Genomic DNA, 13,736 nt, shown 5'->3' with positions numbered 1-13,736 from the left:
CTGGTGTACCATGTGAGTGACATACATTTATATAGGTCTGATCTCTCTGTAGACATGGGTGCATCTATATTTATATATGCCTGAGTGTATGCATGCAAATAAATAGATATCTCTATAAGCAGTGTGTATATCTGTACTTCCACATATATAGCCAGGTGTATGGATGGATGAACATTCTGTTCAGAAGCATTTAAATCCTACCTTTATTTTTCACAAGGGCACGAGAACCGTTGTTCGTGTTGGCTAGTTTGAAACGCTGGGGAAAGGCATGCAGGCGTGCTTGAATAAAATCGAACCTTTCCTTCCCCGCTTAACAGTTTCGCAGAGGGATACGCTGGCAGCAGCAGTGAACCCAGTTGGAACTGGCTGCGATGGGCGAGCTCTGCGCGAAAATCCCCACTTTCCCGTTCTCTCAAGCGGCGAGGCGCAGAGCCTCTGTGGCATGCACCGACGGCACGTCTAAGTCGAAGTCCTTGGAATAACGTTAAATCCAAGAATAAGCTCTCTGGTTACATACGTGCCGAGACACTGTAAACGTTGAGCAAGAAGGTGGAGCGTGGCTTCTAAGCCCCTAGATGTCGCGCTCTTAACAGCCTTACCATCCCTTGCCTAAAGCCCAGAGCCACGTTCTTGTAGAGACACTCCCCCGCCTCCTCGCTCTGCACATCTTGTGAGGACCGGCTCCGCCGCAGGAGAAAATCCAAAGCGAGGGTGTCTTGCTCCCCGCCTCCCCCTTCGTCTGTCCTTCTGCAACTCTTTCTCGATGTCTGTACCTCTTTGTCTCCCTCTCACCGTATGCACATCTCTATATCGTCAGCACGGTCTCTCTGCGTACCTCTCTCTCTCCGTACCTCTCGGACTCTTTTCTCAACTTCCTTTTCTCTTTATCCACAGCTCTCTCTCTGCCGGTGCGTCCTTATCTCCCTGTCTCTCTACCTATCTCCCTGTCTCTCTACCTATCTCCCTGTCTCTCTAGCTTTCTCTCTGCCTCTCTAGCTATCTCTCTGTCTAGCTATCTCTCTGTCTAGCTATCTCTCTGTCTCTCAGTCTCTCTGTCTAGCTATCTGCACTCGAGTGTTCCTCTGTGTCTCTCTTTTCGTTTCCTTGTGCCTCGTCTCTATCTGTAGCTCACTACTTCTGTGTCTCTCTCTGTATCGGCTCTTCCCGGTCTCAGTCCCTCCGCTTTTCGATCTAGCATACGTCCATTTTGTCCGCTTTTCCTCTCCCGTCGTTCTTCCTTCTTCCTGCTGACCACAGTCTTCAGGTCACCCAGCCATACGTCCATTTTGTCCGCTTTTCCTCTCCCGTCGTTCTTCCTTCTTCCTGCTGACCACAGTCTTCAGGTCACCCAGCGCGCACTTCCCTCTGGTTCGAGGCACCGTGCTGGGAGAGCGACACGGTTCCCCACCGGACAGGGAGACGCGGCGCATGGAAAGAAACCCATCGACGCACAAACCAGCTTCGCTGGTCGCGTTTTCCTCGTTAGAACAAACAAAAGTACGCGCCGAAACAGGCACACGCAGTGGCTGGTTGGTGTGCATGCACAACGCAAAAGCGAAATTCTGTGAGAAAATCTCCGTTGTCGATGCATGCAAATCCCAGCGACGAAGGCCTTGTCGCGCAACAGTCTTTTCGTTCTTGCAAGAAGGCCATCGAGGCGTGACCGCATTTCTTTTGGGCACGCGAAAGTTCCTTTTGCCTCTCTGGTGCGAGATTCGAAAGACAAGAAGGTGCATGTTTTGCGACCCGCGAGACTCGTTTTTTCTCTCGCTGCATGCATATTCTCTTTACAGATGAACAACGGCACGGTGCGGGTGTCGTTCCACGCCTCCTTCTCTCGCGTGTTCAAAACGACCGCCAAATAAAGGGGAAACATCCAAATTCCTTTTTGTCCTCGAGGAGAAAGCAAATGCGCACCACGCGCGTGGAAGAACTGGGGGACGGAAAGCGCATTCGAGACTCTGGGAAACGACGCGCGATTTCTCGATTGATTCACAGGAGAGAGGCTGGACGAAACGTCTTTTTCCTCTTTCCCTTCCTGTTCTCGCCTCGTTACTAGGCACACACTCAACAAACGCCGGCAGAGGAGCAAACGCGTGTCCTCTCTCTTCTCGATGTTTACACTGCTCTGAGGGGAGCTCGAGAGCCTTTCTTCTCTCCGCGCTCCTTTTTTCCGCCTTGTTCTCTCCCTCTTCCCTCGTCACGTGTTTTCCTTTCCGCTTTTTTTTCTTGCCTGTGCGCCGCGCCTCCGCGTCCTCTCCGAGATCTTCGCTCGCTGCGACAGCTGCGGCGGCCATGGCAGCGCCGGTGTGCGGCTCCGCCTCGGATGCGGCTGCACGTGGCGGGGCGGACTGCGGCGGTTCTCCCGCGGCTACCGAGGGGCGGACACATCCCGAGCGGCTCACCTGCCGTCTCTGTGGAGACTCCGAGCGGCCGCGCGACGCCTGCTGGCTCTCGGGCCAGAGGCGCCTCTTCGCGCTTCTCCCACCTCTTTTCTTTGGCCCGGATCTTCGCCTAAAACCAGCAGAAACGCAAGACAGGGGAGGCGAACAGGGGGAGCGGGAGAGACTGAGGACCGAAGCGTTTTGTCTCCCGAGTATGAAAGTTCTCGGCCTTGCTCGCCGACTTCTCAGTGTCTCGCCGGAGTTTCTGTCTCCGGCACGTGCGAGTGCAGCCAGCAACTCGACGATTCCGTGTCTCTCGGCGCGGGCCAGGAAGACGACTGCGTCTCCGGGAAGCGACGCGACGGTCGGAACCACGGCTGTCCCGCAGCAGTCCCTGGAAGAAGACAGAGACAGCGACGCCGCAGAGCCAGAACGGAAACGCCCGCGAACAGGTTGTGAGGAGAGACGCGAAGAGACCCAAGACAGAGCGAGTACGAAGGCGGACTGTGCGGCTACGCCTCCTTTAAAGAAACAAAAGGGCGAGGAAAGTTCCCCAGACCGGACAGAAGACCGGGGATCGGTGTGGAGGTGCGAACCTTCTCCTGCGGGGTTTGGAAGCGATCCAAAAGGCCGAAGAGAAGGACAATGCCTCACCCTTTCGGCGCTCGTTTCTCTCGTTTGCCGACTGTCTTCCAGCTGCGCAGCGGCCGTCGCTCGCCGTCTGGGGGGAAGCCTCGTCGACCTTTTCGAGGCGAGCGGCGCGTCGCAGCACGCGTCGCCTTTTTCCGAGCCGGCGGATTCGCATGCACGCGGAGACTGCATCAAGGCGCATCTCCTCCTCGCGATTTGCGCCTACGCTCTCTTGCAGCCTCGCCTGCGCGACCTTCTGGCGGCGGGCTGTGGGGCGTCGCGAGTCGCCTGGGAAAACGAAAGAGAAGAGGGGCAATCATTCCGGCTTTCCTGTACACTTTCGCGGGGCGATCGGCGCGGAGACGTCAGGTGGTCACAGAGGGAAGCGAACGAGACGGAGACGGAGACAAGCCGTCAGAGTAGAGAGCATCGCGAGTCGGATCTCGCAAGGAACGAACTGCAGATCGTCAACCTCTTTTCCACACAGAGAACCGTTGTCGTCGGTACGTGAGAGCCCTTTCGACTGGCGTCTCGAAACGCGATTTTTCGCTCGCGGGAGAGACCAGGAAGTGTGCGGACGCTGTCTACAGTCCGGTTCCGTCTCCAGTGTGTGCGCGTTTTTCTGGGTCTCTGCATGCAGTCCTGGTCTGACTGTTCTGGGCTCCTCTCTGTCCACTCGACGGGCGTTGGCGACCCTTTCGTTGCGCCCTGTCCTTTTTCTAAACGCTCAGGAAGGTACAGGAAACAGAGTCGAGACATCAGTCAGTCTCTCTGGCTCGTCGACAACCGGCGGAAGGTGAGAGACGCTTTCTGTGCAGATTTCGATGACCCGTTACAGACAAAAAGAAGAGACGGAAAAGGGAGACAGAGGAGGGAGACAGAAAAGGGAGACAGAGGAGGGAGACAGAAGGAAGAAGGCAGAAAGGAGAACAGTAGAAAGTAGGCGAACTCGGGCCCAAAGCCGGGGAAGGGGAAGGCGAAGCGACCGGAGGAGAGTGTAAGGGCGCAAACGAAGAGAAACGGAAGGGGAGACGAGTTGTCCAAGAAGGCGCGACGCAGAAGTGCACGCGTGGAGACACGACGCAGGGAACCAAGAGATGCGTGTTGTTCAGTAGGCAACAGGAAGAAGGAAAGATGACGGAAGAAGACGAAAAACCTCTCGGACGGCGCCAGCACGACTCTCCTCATTTGGTCAGGAAATTGTCGCGTGCCAGCTCCGGCAGCCCACAAAAAAAGTGCATCGAACCGCGTCTCGTGTGCGGGTGTATGTACAGCTCGAGATGTCCGTGGAAGAAGCAATCGGAAAGCCGCTGCAGTGGCTGCTGGACGCCTCCGGCTACCGTTTTCTGTCGGCGGGCCGGTGAGAACTTGGGGGGCGCACCAACGGTCAACAATCCTTGCAGATGAAGATGTCGACTACACATTTCTTCGTGTCCCAGTCGCCTCTGCTTCCCCCTCTGTCTCCCTCAGTCTCGGTTTCTCGCCTTCTCGATTCCTCGCTTCCTCTCCGTGCGTCTACGTGCATATATGTCCGCATTTTGCTGACCCGAATCGCTGTGAGAAGAGACGTGGTTGGTCCCAGTCTCCTCGGTGTACATCCACTTACCGCGTTTCTGTGAAGGCGCGTTCAACGCATGCAGAAGCGGCTCTGGCATTCTCCCAGCGACCGTTGTGGGCCTCTTGTCACTGTTTGCGTTCTCGTTCCCGATTCTCCGATTCGTTTTCGCGCTTGATCTTGTCTCTTTTCCCCCTGTTTTCTTGTCGCCGCTCTGTTCGTGGTTCAGAGAAGACGCTGACGTGAGAATGCTCGGGAAGGGACGGCCCTTCGCCATCGAACTGCTCGAGTGTCGCCGCCCGCCACATTTTCTCTGCCGCTTTCTCCGGCAGCATCAGCGCCTTGCAGCGGCTTCCAGAGGCTCGCCGGCGTGCGCGTGTGGAAACGCGCACGGAGACAGGGGTCTCCCCTGCGTGCGGCGCAGCCGCGAAGAGCCGGTCGAACCCACGCGACATGCGCCGACTCAGAACGGAGAGAAAACGTATCCCCACCCCCAGCCGCCAACGACGCAGACCGGCGGGAGGCCAGACGCCGCTTTCGGACCGGAAGCGCGAGACGCAGAATCCAGACTCCGAGAGGGGAATCCTGTCTCCGAATGCCCCGTGTGTCGGGCACTCTGCGGCGCGAGGGAAGGCCTCGGCACGCGCCAAGAGAGCAAACGGCGGAGCGACCTTGACGGCCTCGAGAAAGAGACAGAACTCCCTCCATTCCTGGCGCTCTGTCCCTGCCGCAGCGGACTCGGCAAGAACGAGGACGAACAACCTGCAGATCCTCGCTTTGTCAACCATCACAGCAGTGAGGGGCGAGAGAACCGCATGCAGGCGCCTGAACACGTGCTGCTCGCCTCCGCCTCCTCTCTCTGTTTAGAAGACCAGCTGCTAAACGCGCGCGGGCGCACCGCGCAGTGTCGAGACACCCCCCACAGAACGGCGTCGCCTTCCTTTCCTGGTGGAGACGACGGCGCCGAACCGGCGGTCGAAGTGTACGGACTGCGCATCGTGACGGACGAATCTACGAACTGCTCGGGTCACTGCGCAGAGCCCGTGTCGACTGAACAGATCCACCTCGCAACATGCGCACGTGAGGAGACGGAGTGTGCAGGCGACACCGGAAACGCGACAGAGGCTGCAGGGACGATTCAGGTGTCTTCCCCTTCTCCGGCTCCCTCTTCCCATCCATCTCCTTGCTCTTCTTCCTCTTCCGATATCCCTTCTTCTGATATCTCATATTCTTCTCCCTCCTCTTCCTCCTCTTCCTCTTCTTCCTCTTCTTCCTCTTCCTCCTCTTCCTCTTCTTCCTCTTCCTCCTCTTCTTTCTCTTCCTCCGCTGCACACGGCGAGGCGGCTCGCTTCGTCGACGTTCCCGCTCGACCCGAAGCTGCGGGCTCAGGCCTTGCCAGTCTGAACCCCGAAAGCTGGCGAGGCGCGGGAAGCGTCGAGAAGGCCATCCACCTCGCCCTCCAGCACGGGGCGGAAGAAAAAGTGAAGCGCTACGAGTGTCTAGTTTTTGCAGAGCGGGCTGTGTCGCTGCATGCACTTCGGGAGGTCCAAGAAAGAATCGGACAGCTCCGTGAGCGACCGGAACCTGCTGGGCCGCGGACTTCCACAGAAGAAAAAGACGAAGAGACAGGAAAGACAGAGAAAGAAACAGACAACGAGAACGAGAAAGAAGGGGGTTTGGTCATTTATCAGAAGACGCCGCTACGTGTCCTTCACCGGCGATCGCTAACAGTCAGGTACAGCGCAGGCGCCTCGTTTCCTGAACAGGCACGGCACACCAACACCACAAATTCTCTCTTTGAAACGCTTAACGGATCCTCCGTGGCCCTCTCGTCACACCGCCACACCATCTCTGCACATTCGAGTTTCTTAACCTTGTGATGCAGCATCAGCCACGATATATATATATATATATATATATATGCATATATGTATATGTTTTTGTATGACTGTATGTATTTGTATGCATGTGTTTGTGGATCTGTTATTTGATGGAGAGACGTATGTCTGTACACCTGTGGAGATGTGCATTTGTGAGAGTCAATGTGCATGCGGTTCACGAAGTGCGGAAATGTTCTTGCGAAGGCGTTTCTGCGGGCAGCAGCGGCCACGGTGTGTTATCAGCGCGCATCTGACGCATCTTGCGCCTCTTCTCCGTGAACGTTCCTTCCTTTGCTCTCTCTGCTTCTCTCTCTGCTCTTTTTCTCTTTCTCTCGTTCTGTTTCTCTCGTTCGTGGTTTCTGTCTGTCTTTCTCTCTCACGTCTGTCCGAGAGGCTGGGAGAGGGTGGATTGCATAGAGCAGAGCGAGAGGCGGCGGGGGCAGACGAGAGCACGAAACAGCCATCGGTGGAGAGAGACTGCAACCGTGCGTTTGGCAGAACAGCTCATCGCGGCGTTTTTCACCGGTTTGCTCTCGACCGTTCTGTTTTCAGGCCGAGACGCATCTACGCAATCGACTTCGTCCCTGTGCATCCACAAATCTTCATTTGCCGCCTGGACACGCAAGCAGGTAAGCCTCTCTCTTCACCTTTCGCTTTGTTCTCTTCTTTCTCGGTCTCGTCTCCACTTCCTTCTCGTTTTCGGTTTCGTCTCCATTCCTTTTCCTCTGTGTTTCCCGTTCTTCGTTTCCGTCTTCTTTCCCTCCCCTTCCTCTCTTTCTCCTCCTTTCCGTCCTTTCTTTTCTTCTGTCCCCGTTTTCTTTTCTATTTCTTCTCTCCAGGTTTGCTGCGCCTGCGTCGTTCGCTCTCCCGGCTTCGCAGAAATGGCGTTTCAGCTCCAGTTGGTGTGAAACGCCGTCGCGTCTTGATTGTCCCGCAGTCGGTTCTTTCCTTTTTCGCACTTCCCTCCTTCCTTTGTGTTTGGTCGTGCGTCTTTTTTTTGCCGCCCGCCTTTGGCCCCCTTTTTGGTTTGCCTTTCACTTCTTTTCAAACCTCTCGCTTTTTTTATGTTCCTTCTCTCAGGCACGTATGTGAAGGAGTTCGTGCACGGCGACCTAGGCCGCACGATCCCTTCTCTCAGCTCGCTTCTCCGCTGCCGGTGTCATCTACTTCTTCTCGACGTGTCCAACCTCGTCTTCGGCGACGCTACGCACAAAGAAGAAGACGACTGAGCACCGAAAACGAGACGCTCCACACACTGTGAATGCAAACAGATGCCACATATATATATATATATATATACTGGTCCATTCCTTTCAAACAATATTCACAAATGCACGCACGAGACGCGGCATGCACCTGTACATATGTATATATCTATATATATGTATATATATGTATATATATGTATATATATGTATATATATATATACATATATATACGTTCAGTGGCGTCATCTCTGTGTTTCTGATCTTCTTCGTGATGCATCTACACGTAGGCGGGGAAAGTGAGGCGAGTGTCGAAAGTGAACGTGCGAAGACAAATCGACAGTTGAGACACAGAGGAATTAATCCTTCTGTCAACATGCCACGTGACAGCGTTCCTCTCAGCGTAGCCTATAGATAAACATATATATATATATATATATATATATATGAATTTATGCAGGTACGTGAATGCATATGTATATACAGTCAAGCATGTGTATGCATTCGGATGATGTAGGTCTATATATCGATCTCGCGGCCGTGGGGCGTGCTTGCTATTTCGGAGTCAGTTTAACGCTTCTGTGCATGCGCGGCTGTCTCGGATAAAAACGCTTCCAGCGCCAAAGCCCGCAACGCCGAGGCCACGGACGCTTCCTGCGTGGATGTGTGTCGGCTGTTTTTCACAAGCGAGTCTAGGAGAAATTCCGGTAGAGATGGAGAGAAATACACAGAGAAAGGCAGACACAGACAGAGAGACATACAGAGAGAAACGTCTAAAGACGGAGAAGTACTGGTGGCGGCAGAGCAAGGGTAAGAGAAAAAGGAAAGCGAGACAAAGATGGCGAGAGATGGAGAGATAGGAGACAAAAACAGACATAGAAAGAGACGAAAACGCAGGGATACAAGACAGAGATAGGCCGAGAGCTCAAGAGATGGCGAGAGACGAGAGATTAAGGAGACCGAGAGGTGATGATTGAGGGAGAGAAAACGCGAGGCAAAACGAGGACAGGGTCGGGCCCCTGACAGCAGGCGGGAGAAAACCCCTTACGGACAGAACAAGTCTTTCGACAAGTCGATTTGCATGCGTTCCACAAAAAAGACGAAAGGGAACAAACGTCTCAAAACCCCGTGGAAACAACGCGTGGGAAGGCGAGCCTGGTCAGAAAGGGAGATGCCGAGCGACAGTTGAGAAGAGGACAAAAATGGCCGCCCTCGTGATACCCCACATACGCGCCGGAGACAAGACAACTCAAGAAGGAAAGAGAGAGCGACTTACGAGCGCTGCAACCGTCGGCATTTAAAAAACTAGAGGTCGATGGGCAAACCTAAATATTTAAATATATATTTCGACGCACGTATAGGGGAGAGGTGAGGAGACGAGAGCTGGGGCTCTGTCAGAGGTCCGCCATGCTCCGCATGAAGGCAGACAGCTGCTGCGAGTGCTTCTTCGTCTTTTGCGATGCTACCTGACGGTCGAGACGTTCAAAAATCTCCCGACAAACGCGCTGGGAGTTCTGCAGAACCCGCAACAAGAAACACGAATGCCTATCGTTTTGCGAGAACAAACGTTAGATCCTTTGAAGGCGCTCGAGAAGGCTCCACTCACGCCGCTCCCCTTGTCGTCCCTCTCCACATCTCACGCACAGCCATGTGGTGTAACTCTATATACAATTACATACATATTTATAAATGAACATGTAGACGTAGATCTACCTATGCATGCAGATATATATGTATATATGTATATAAGCATGTAAAAACACATCACGTTTATAAATATATATATATATATATATATATATGTACGTATGTGCGTGTCTGTGACCTGTACGTCTCCATCTGCTTGCACTTGTGCACGGCCCTCTGTTTACGCTATCACCAGACTGAGTGTCCCTTTCGTGGAGTCGAATGTGTGCGTGTTTTGACTACAAACCCAAAGACATGAGAATCTAAATTTCAAGAGAGTCGTGTACAACTGCATGCCGAGACTTAGACACCTTTCTCCCCAAACGACGCACGGCCTTCAACAACTCACCCGGAAAACATAGATATGCTGGGATGAGACTGTAACTGAACATAATGTTCCATGAAAAATAAATGTGATGGTATGCACGCGAGGCTGAGTACGGGTACACAGCTACCGGCGGGACGTATGGAGACGCGTGTCAGGCACGTCGCTCTAGGACAACTGAGAGTCTATAAACGTTTCAGATACACGATTCGATTTGCGAATCCGCAACTGCGGAAGGCTGCAGGTAGGGCGTCACGGAGCGATCGGCGAAACCGTACCACCATTACAGTTGGAAGCGTGGAGATGTCGACGAGCGACGCTCCGAGCTTTTGAATGCCCACGCATTTGTGCTCGCGAGGAGACACGGCCACGAGGAGTCGGCCGGTGCATGCAGACTCTTCGTTGCTGGTCATGTCCCACACATAGCGATTCGCAATCTGAACGGCAAAAGCGAGACGCTCGAGGTATTTCCCATCGTGTGTAGAGCCCGTGGGCGTTTCCTGCGTTTGCGGGCTGCATGCCGGCGCGTCGTGGAGCGTGACGCATGCAAGGACCCGGTTCGTGACGCACCTCTTTTTCACGCGCCAGCCGCATGCATTCGCGAGTGCCGCGTCTAGACACTCGCGTTCGCGTTCACCTCCTCTCGAGTTCACAGGTAGGCTATGCATTCCGAAAACTTAAGGGGCGGCCCTCGTCACTTGGAGGAAACCAAACACAGGAGCGGCGTGTGCATCGACGTAGCTCTATCTCTCTTGCTTGTCGTCCCGGCTTCTGCCTCTCTCGTTCTGTCTTCAGTTCTCTGTCTTGCTCCTTCTTTCTCATTCATTTCAGGCGCATATCCCTCTCACCTCCCCGACTGTGACGATGATGGGAACATCTTCAGCAGGGAACGGCTCGCCAGCGACTTCTCTGAGCAGGGAAACCGAAGGTCATACACGCGTCTAAAACGAGGGAAAAGAGAAGAAAAAGGAGCCGAAAGAGGACGCAGAAGACGCCCAGAAAACAACGAGGAAAAGGCAGAACACACAAAACACAAGACGCGAGAGCCTCGCCGGCAACGGGAGACAGCCGCCGAGGGAAGCAGAGCGTCTTCGAACGCCTCAACAGCCACACGGCCCAAGAAAGAGAGGGAAGAGAGAAAAGGAAGGGGATACGCCAACGAGGAAACAGCGAAGCAGAAGGAAAAGGCGAGCTCTCCTTCTTCTCCCCTCTCTTATCCACTACACAGGCAGAACCTGCACATACCCTTCCTGTCCCTTCTCTTTCATCTCTAGGTCACCTCTCTTTCACCTCTCTTTCATCTGTCTTTCATCTCTCTTTCCCGCTTCGCCCCCCGAGACGTTTGCGTCTGTGGAGGCGCGTGCGAAACTCGCCTCGTCTTCTTCGTGTCTTGTTGGCAGCTTGCGTTTGCGGGTTTTTGGTTTCTTGCACAGCTGTTCCCGCCTGGCAGCCAGTCGCCTCACCTTTCGTCGCACCGAATCGAGATTTGTCCGAACTCGTTCTCGCCTTCCTCTCCGTCGTCGTCCACAAACACGCACGGCAAGCTGGCAGAGACAGAGACACCGGGGCGACGCGCACAAGGTGACGAGAGATCGGGGAGTGTCGGGCCTTTGCGGACTGCCCCGTCTCGCTTCTCGCACGCCGGGCAGGTTGTCCTTCTCGTTTTGACCCCCGCAATCTTCTCTCTTCTTTGCCTTGTCGACAAAACCCGACATCGAGCTCAGCGTGCACTTACGTCGTCGTCCGAAGCGCCGCATGCACCGAGAGACTCACGGCGTCGAGCAGGCATCCCCCGGCCTTCAGAACCTGCGCAGCGAGACGGCACGACCGCAACAACGGGCTGGAAGGAGAGAACAGTTTTTTGGACCCAAAGGCAACAAGCGCTCTCGCGCGCTCCCGGAGGCACCCGACGCATCCGGGACGCACCAAACCAGAAAGACGGGAATGGAGATGGCGGGTGTCGAGCAACAGAAAAGGAGTCAAGACACACTCGAGAAAGAAGAGAAGAGAGGGATAGAGACGAAAAGGAGCGGCGACGAAACGCGGCTAGGCGACCCTACCACCCGTTTCGCGTTTTCTGCTTGGCTGTGCTGGTAAAGCTTTTGGCGCGCTGCCTTTTTCCAGCTTTCTTTCGTTCTTCCCCAATGCTCGGCGCGTCTCACAACCCGGCACCTGTCTGTCTCTCTCTCTCGCCTGGTTTCTCTGTGGCTCTTGCGTCGGTCTCTTTTCCTCCGTGTCGCTCTCTTCCTGGTGTCTCGCCTACCATGCAGTCAACGAAAACTTTCCACATGAGTTTTCCAGGGACGAGACAGAGCTTTTTCTTGTCAACCGAGGAGAGCACCATATCCCCCACCAGCGCCTGCAAACTGGTGCTCGAACTGCCTTCCCCAATTCCGACGGAGTCGAAGGCCGCGCCGCGTGCACCGTCGACGCCCAGTGCAGCGGAGCTTTCCAGGGAAAAAGCAAAACATCACCCCAAAACAAAGAGACGATCGGAGGCGACAGAATGAAGGCGACTCGGCGCAGGCAACAGAGGGTTCTAGGTTTGGGACGACCAGGAAACCACGCGAGGGAATGCGCGTGCGCGAGACGCAGGGGGCTCGAGAAAGGTGAAAAAGCTGAGGGAAAGGCAGAGAACGGGGATCGCGGAGCAAAGGTGAAAGGCGGGGACGTCGAGAACAAGAAGCAAAGGGCGAAACCGCCTCCAAATATGAAGCAAAAAGGAAACAAACACCACCTCCGACAGATGCCCTGGGCCTTCCTGGGCCCTTTCTCTCCCCGCTAGAGAACCACGAAAGGAAGGAAAACCGCGAGAGCGAAAACGCGAAACACGTACAGAGTCCCTTCGCTCCTTTATCCAGGGTCAACTTTCCTTCGTTTTCGTTTTTCGGGCCCATCCAGCTAGCAGCTTACCAATCGACAGTTACGAAAACCTCGCCCTCATCGGGGGCGTTTGTCGGCCGTGCCAGCTGCATCTGCACAACCCGAGGAAAGGCACCCGTGTGAGAGCATGGACGCTTTCAGCTGTCTCGACCAGTCATGCACGCATGCATTTTCAGCGCCGCTCCCAGAAGCTAAAAACGCACGCGAAATAGCTCCAGTCTACATCCATAGACATACGCCTGCACATGCAAACAAAGAGGTTTCCACGCGAGGACAAATCTACATCTATCTATACACCTATAAACATACGTGGGTGTGAATATGTGTGTGAATGCGTGCACGTGCGTAAATATGCACATCGGCACGTAGGTATGAGGACGTAGACATGCGGTGGGTATTTTTCATGCCTGTGCAGATGCATGCGCTTTGGAGGAATCTGTATTCGCCTGTTGGGACTGCTGGCTGTTTCTTTCGGCGTACCGATACACCGCAGAGAACGGTGTTCTCGCTGCTTCGGACAATCGAAGAAGCCGAACATTTGGGGAGCGCAAACGTATCGACCTGGCTAGGCCGCACGTCGATGCAGGCGCGCCCGTCTTCTCGGACATTGCACGCAACGCCGTCTTCGAGGTAAAGCAACTCAGCCGCACACAGCACCCCTTTGCCTCGTCGAGGCACGTCCGACGTAGACGACGAAGCGGCGGCCATGGCGTGGCGATGGAAAGCGAGAATTCCAGGCGCAAAATGGAGGAAACGAAAAAGAGGAGAGAGGACGGGGCTGCGCGCGACGAAAGGGAGAGAGAGCCGAGAGACGACCCGCGCCAGAGAGAGAGAGAGAGCGGAGAGACAGAGAGCGAGAGAAGCGGTGGATGCCGAGCAAGAGATGCGTCGATCAAGCGCATGCACGCGTTGCGTTTCCAGGAAACAGGCGAGAGGGGAAAAGCGTCAACAGCCCTCGAGGCAAGCTGCGGAATGTCGCGTTTCCAAGGAGGAAGGCGCCTCCATTTCCTTCAACCTCCCCCCCTCTCTTTCCTGCTGTCCTTCTCTTCCCTCGCTTCTGTCCCTCTGTTCCCTCTCTCTTGAAGTGTCCCTGTGCTTGACTTCGTGAGAAGTCGGTCCTTTCCGCCAAAGCAGCAGCGAGGCGAGAAGAATCGACGAAATGTGCAGAAGAAAACAAAGAGACAACG

The 13,736-nt window shown here is 54.7% G+C and overlaps 2 protein-coding genes across 2 annotated transcripts; one reads left to right on the top strand and one right to left on the bottom strand.

Moving 5' to 3' along the window:
* Nucleotides 1-2,295: 2,295 nt before the first annotated feature.
* Nucleotides 2,296-7,678, top strand: NCLIV_022170 (hypothetical protein; the record flags this gene model as incomplete). The annotated part of the gene is made up of 6 exons (XM_003882411.1): nucleotides 2,296-3,517; nucleotides 3,746-3,810; nucleotides 4,289-4,374; nucleotides 4,799-6,304; nucleotides 7,002-7,078; nucleotides 7,530-7,678. The coding sequence occupies 6 exons, from the start codon at nucleotides 2,296-2,298 to the stop codon at nucleotides 7,676-7,678; spliced, it is 3,105 nt and encodes a 1,034-aa protein (XP_003882460.1).
* Nucleotides 7,679-9,049: 1,371 nt separating this feature from the next.
* NCLIV_022160 (putative exosome complex exonuclease) lies at nucleotides 9,050-13,257 on the bottom strand (the record flags this gene model as incomplete). Its single annotated transcript, XM_003882410.1, has 7 exons — nucleotides 9,050-9,169; nucleotides 9,945-10,103; nucleotides 10,515-10,575; nucleotides 11,402-11,472; nucleotides 11,930-12,113; nucleotides 12,580-12,641; nucleotides 13,030-13,257. 7 exons carry the CDS (start codon nucleotides 13,255-13,257, stop codon nucleotides 9,050-9,052), a joined length of 885 nt encoding a protein of 294 aa, XP_003882459.1.
* Between the last annotated feature and the right edge of the window lie 479 nt (nucleotides 13,258-13,736).

Source organism: Neospora caninum, chromosome VIIa (genome assembly GCF_000208865.1).
Source record: "Neospora caninum Liverpool complete genome, chromosome VIIa".
Taxonomy (NCBI): domain Eukaryota; phylum Apicomplexa; class Conoidasida; order Eucoccidiorida; family Sarcocystidae; genus Neospora; species Neospora caninum.
Note: the sequence above shows the minus strand (reverse complement) of the source record. Positions and strands in the feature narration are given on the sequence as shown.